The sequence below is a fragment of the Theobroma cacao genome, chromosome 2 (assembly GCF_000208745.1).
Source record: "Theobroma cacao cultivar B97-61/B2 chromosome 2, Criollo_cocoa_genome_V2, whole genome shotgun sequence".
In the NCBI taxonomy this organism is placed as follows: domain Eukaryota; kingdom Viridiplantae; phylum Streptophyta; class Magnoliopsida; order Malvales; family Malvaceae; genus Theobroma; species Theobroma cacao.
This window is the reverse complement of record NC_030851.1, coordinates 35678795-35682900: the sequence shown is the minus strand read 5'-3', so window position 1 is coordinate 35682900 and position 4106 is coordinate 35678795. Positions and strand designations below refer to the sequence as shown.

At 31.3% G+C, this 4106-nt stretch overlaps 1 protein-coding gene across 1 annotated transcript; it reads right to left on the bottom strand.

Moving 5' to 3' along the window:
• On the bottom strand, nt 1614-2788 carry LOC18609808 (MLP-like protein 31). Its single transcript, XM_018116098.1, has 2 exons — nt 2549-2788; nt 1614-2145 (listed from the first exon to the last, which is right to left on the bottom strand). The coding sequence occupies exons 1-2, from the start codon at nt 2739-2741 to the stop codon at nt 1871-1873; spliced, it is 468 nt and encodes a 155-aa protein (XP_017971587.1). The 5' UTR covers nt 2742-2788; the 3' UTR covers nt 1614-1870.

The window sequence follows — 4106 nt, the reverse complement described above, 5'->3', positions numbered from 1 at the left end:
TTAAGGTATTTTAAAAAATAATTATTTTTTAATTTAACTATTTTTAATCAAAAAAAAATTTTATACAAATTTACCTTTAATGAAACCTATGTATTGAAAAAAAATATTGTGTTTTTGAAAACAAGAAATCAATACCACCATTGCTCAAGAACAATGATACAGTGGTGCAATAGCTAACAACAAAAAATTTAAATTATAAAAAAAAGAAAGATGAAAAATTAAAAAGAAAGTTCATTATCATAATCATCCTCTGATACACACAAACAAACAAATGAACAAAAAGAAATAGAGAAAGGGAGACAAAGCTATTTTAGTTTTCAACAAATCTTTTTTTTTTCTTTAGTTGGTGGAGTTGTTGCGAAAGGATCCCAAAACCTTGATAGCACCATTTCTAAGGATATACTAGTGGTATGCAGCTACTGCAAGAGCTCTGATGAAAGGACCAATCCAAACAACCCAAAAAAAATTGTTATTATTCGTTATTTTGAAAAAAAACAATTGTTACACACTATATTTAAGGTGTTTAATTCTAAGAATTTATGTTCTAGTGAAATACAAAAATAGAGATCAAGTTATATACTATGTTAAAAAAATATTATTACACGTTATGTTAAAAAAAAATATTACACGTCATGTTTCACGTGTTTGACTTCAAGAGTTTATATCTTAGTAAAATACAAAAATAGAGACCAAGTTACACGTCATGTTAAAAAAAAGTTGTTACACTCTTTGTCTAAAAAAAAAGATTATTACACGCCATTAACTCCAACAGTTTATGTACTAGTATAATACAAAGATAGAGACCAAGCTATACGCCATGTTGAAAAAAAATTTATTAACCATTATGTTGAAAAAAAATTATTACACGTCATGTTTAAGGTGCTTAACTCAAATAATTTATGTGATTTACAAAGATAGGAACTAAGTTACATGTCATATTGAAAAAAAAAATTATTACACGTTATGTTGAAAAAAAGAAGTTATTACACGTTATGTTTAAGGTATATAACTCCATGTTTAAACCATACCATATTCAATAGATTTGTTACAGGTTAAGTGCATTAGAGTTGCTACATGCAGGCATGACGTATAATAACTCTGAGCAATGTTTTAATTTACAGATTTCACTTATATAACTTCAACCCATCAACTTTGAAGTTATGTGAATGCAAGTTAATAAACCCAAAAACATAAAGTTGATGTCATCTCTACTCTTTCATTTGTAAATTAATGATGATATGGCGAGAAATAGACAGAGAGATGACGATGGTGGTAAAATTAAAAAGAGCTATATGGCGGGAGAGAGAAATCTGGAGTATAGTAGATAGATGCAGTAGAGAGAAGTAGATAAAATTAGAGAGAGTAGGATGGTTAGAGAGAGAAATCAAGAGCACAACAGATGCATGCCGGAGTGAGAAATGAGCAAACAAAATTGTGATAAATGATTTAATTTATCTGAAATGACTTTAAGGATATTTTTGTCAAGTTATGGTAAAATTGTGTAAAAAACAGTTAACTTTATATTGATGGTTATTTATGAAATAAGCTTATTAGGAAAGTCATTTTTCACAATTTCCTTGCAAGAGTAAGGTTGCAAGTAAAGTAACGGATTATAGATAAAATTTATATTACTGCAAATAGAAGCAGATGGTACATCATATGTATAAACTAGAAAGTCTTTCATCAATTGACGCATGCGCAAACAAACTTATAAAACACAATACAGCCACCATCAATCAGATCATCTGCCGAGGCCAAGCTGCTATTTATCAACATTCAACAAACATTTCAAGCCTTTATTCCTTTTTTATAGGTGCTTGAAATAAGCTGGCTGGTAGGAACATAAACATAAAAAGAACCACCGTATCTGTTATGCTTGGGTGAGGTGAGTATCCATATCTTTACAGATTCCGGCTAGCAACTCCAGCAGGGTCTCCGGATGTGCAACGTCCTCATTCAGCTTTTCGTACTCAGTAACCCAGTGCGCTACGCAGCCCTCGCCCTTTGGAGACGGAGTAGCTTGAACTTTGACTACGAAGCTCTTGTACTCCTTCAAGAGGTCTCCTTCAATCAGTCTGAAAGTAATTGAGTTGTTCTTTGGATCTATCGATTCGATTATTTCCTTCCCAATTTTAGCCTCCCCATCTTTTGTTCATTAAAAAAAAAATGTTAGCTCAATTCAAAGAAATGCTTTGCTCGAGATTGAAACATTTTTCAATTATATAAGAAAACTATGGAGTTGGCTCAGCAAAATAAATAAATAAATAAGAAAACTGTGGAAAAGTGTCAAAGATATCTCTGTCACAATTAAAATCTAGAACATTTTTTATAATCAAATGAAGTATTACTTGCATCAGTTTGCTTATACATAATACATAAAGAGTATTTATTAAAAAAAGAAAACAATCAGATTGTGCTCGTTAGCACGTCACTCTATTACATCAGCTAGCTCCTTTACCATTAATTAAGTTAAGCCTGCGAAGAAAAATTTCCTCAAGATATAAGCATCATAGACCCGGAAGCTTAATTTTTTGGTTGACAATCTTACCATGAACATAACTCCAGCAGATGATGGAACCCTCCTTTCCCCAGTCACCGTCATGTAAATCACATGCTTGCACCTTGTCAGAGCAGGCGTTGGATACATGATGTGGTCTGTTGCAGAGCATATCCATAAACATTTCGGCAGAAGCCTTGATTTCCACATAAGCCTCCAGCTTACCAGTTAGAGACGACGACATTGTTTGGCCTTGATTTGGTGATACTCGATAATAAGCTTTTAGTTAGAGATGCGTGGAATTATGCATTGTATGTTTTCCTTTTTATAGGCAAAACTCTCAGCCTAGGGTTCACTATTTCTTAGCTTTCTATGTCACAACCAGTCATAATCTGTCACGTCATCGCACACAATCGATTTAGTTTTGAACATAATTTGTTCCTTTCTAGCTCTCCCCCTATGGAAGGTGTTGCTGAAAGCCTGTTTGGTTTGATTTTTTTTAACTTAAAAGTTATTATAAAATTTTTATAAAAAATAATAACTTTTAAAGTTAAATTCAAATTATTTGATAAATTTCTTTTTATAAGTTATAATTTAGGTTAAAATTATTATAAAGGGTTTTTTTTAGAAGATAATGTTGTAATTATTTTTAACAGATGAGTATATTTTTAGAATATAAATAAAAATTCTCTTATATTTTTAAAAGAAGAGAAGAAAAAGCTCCTCACAGGAGCTTTTCCTGAACCTCTTTTTTTTAAAATTTTATTTTTTTAAAAAAAGATATTTTTTTGGAAAAGCTTTTCAAAATTTATGTTTGATCTGACTTTTACTTTTAAGAGATAGATAAATTGAAAAAAAGCTAGACCAAATAAGTACTGAGGCAGATCATCTTACTTAATTACTCTAAATTAGAGCGTTTGGTGGGAGTTTTGGACGGTTAGTATGAAATTCAATTACAAAACTCTTTTATTATTATTATTTTTTTGGTTCAGTGAGTAGAAAACTCTGTACTACTGCTCGCCATGGGTCTTAACCTAAACCAAAATTAGTAGCCTGTTAGTGACAGTATCGTCTGACCCTGGAAATCGCTGCCGTTTAATAAAAAATAGTGAGGGAAAATATGTATTCCTATATTCAGATATTTAAGTTATTAGCTAGGAAAAGTTCAACTATTTTTTTTTCTCAACGTCTGACCCTGGAAATCGCTGTATCTCCTTTCTTATATGACATGAAATTGCCCTTAATAAAAAATAGTGAGGGACAAGATGTATACCTGTATTCAGATATTTGAGTTATTAGCTAGGAAAAGTTTAACTATTTTTTTTCCCTCAAACAATAGATTTCATTTATTAATAGAGCTTGACAGCTTCCGCATCTCAATCACATGAGATGGAAAATATAAATATGATACAGAGCACCAACACACCCAGTTTTCAAAGCTCACATGAGCATCACCCAATTCAGTTCTACAAGATTTATCCACTATCAATATAAACTGCCACAACATATTACCAAACAAACATCAAGCCACGCAGATATGAATAACCCAAAATCATAGAAGCATAAATTACCACAACACCATAAACATGTTCTAACGATCAACCCCCAG

Excerpts from the sequence above, each read along its gene's own strand:
- LOC18609808 (XM_018116098.1), bottom strand. The coding sequence starts at position 2,741 with ATGTCGTCGTCTCTAACTGGTAAGCTGGAGGCTTATGTGGAAATCAAG. Across the intron at positions 2,146-2,548 it reads CTGCTGGAGTTATGTTCATG|ATGGGGAGGCTAAAATTGGG; the intron begins GTAAGATTGTCA and ends AATGAACAAAAG.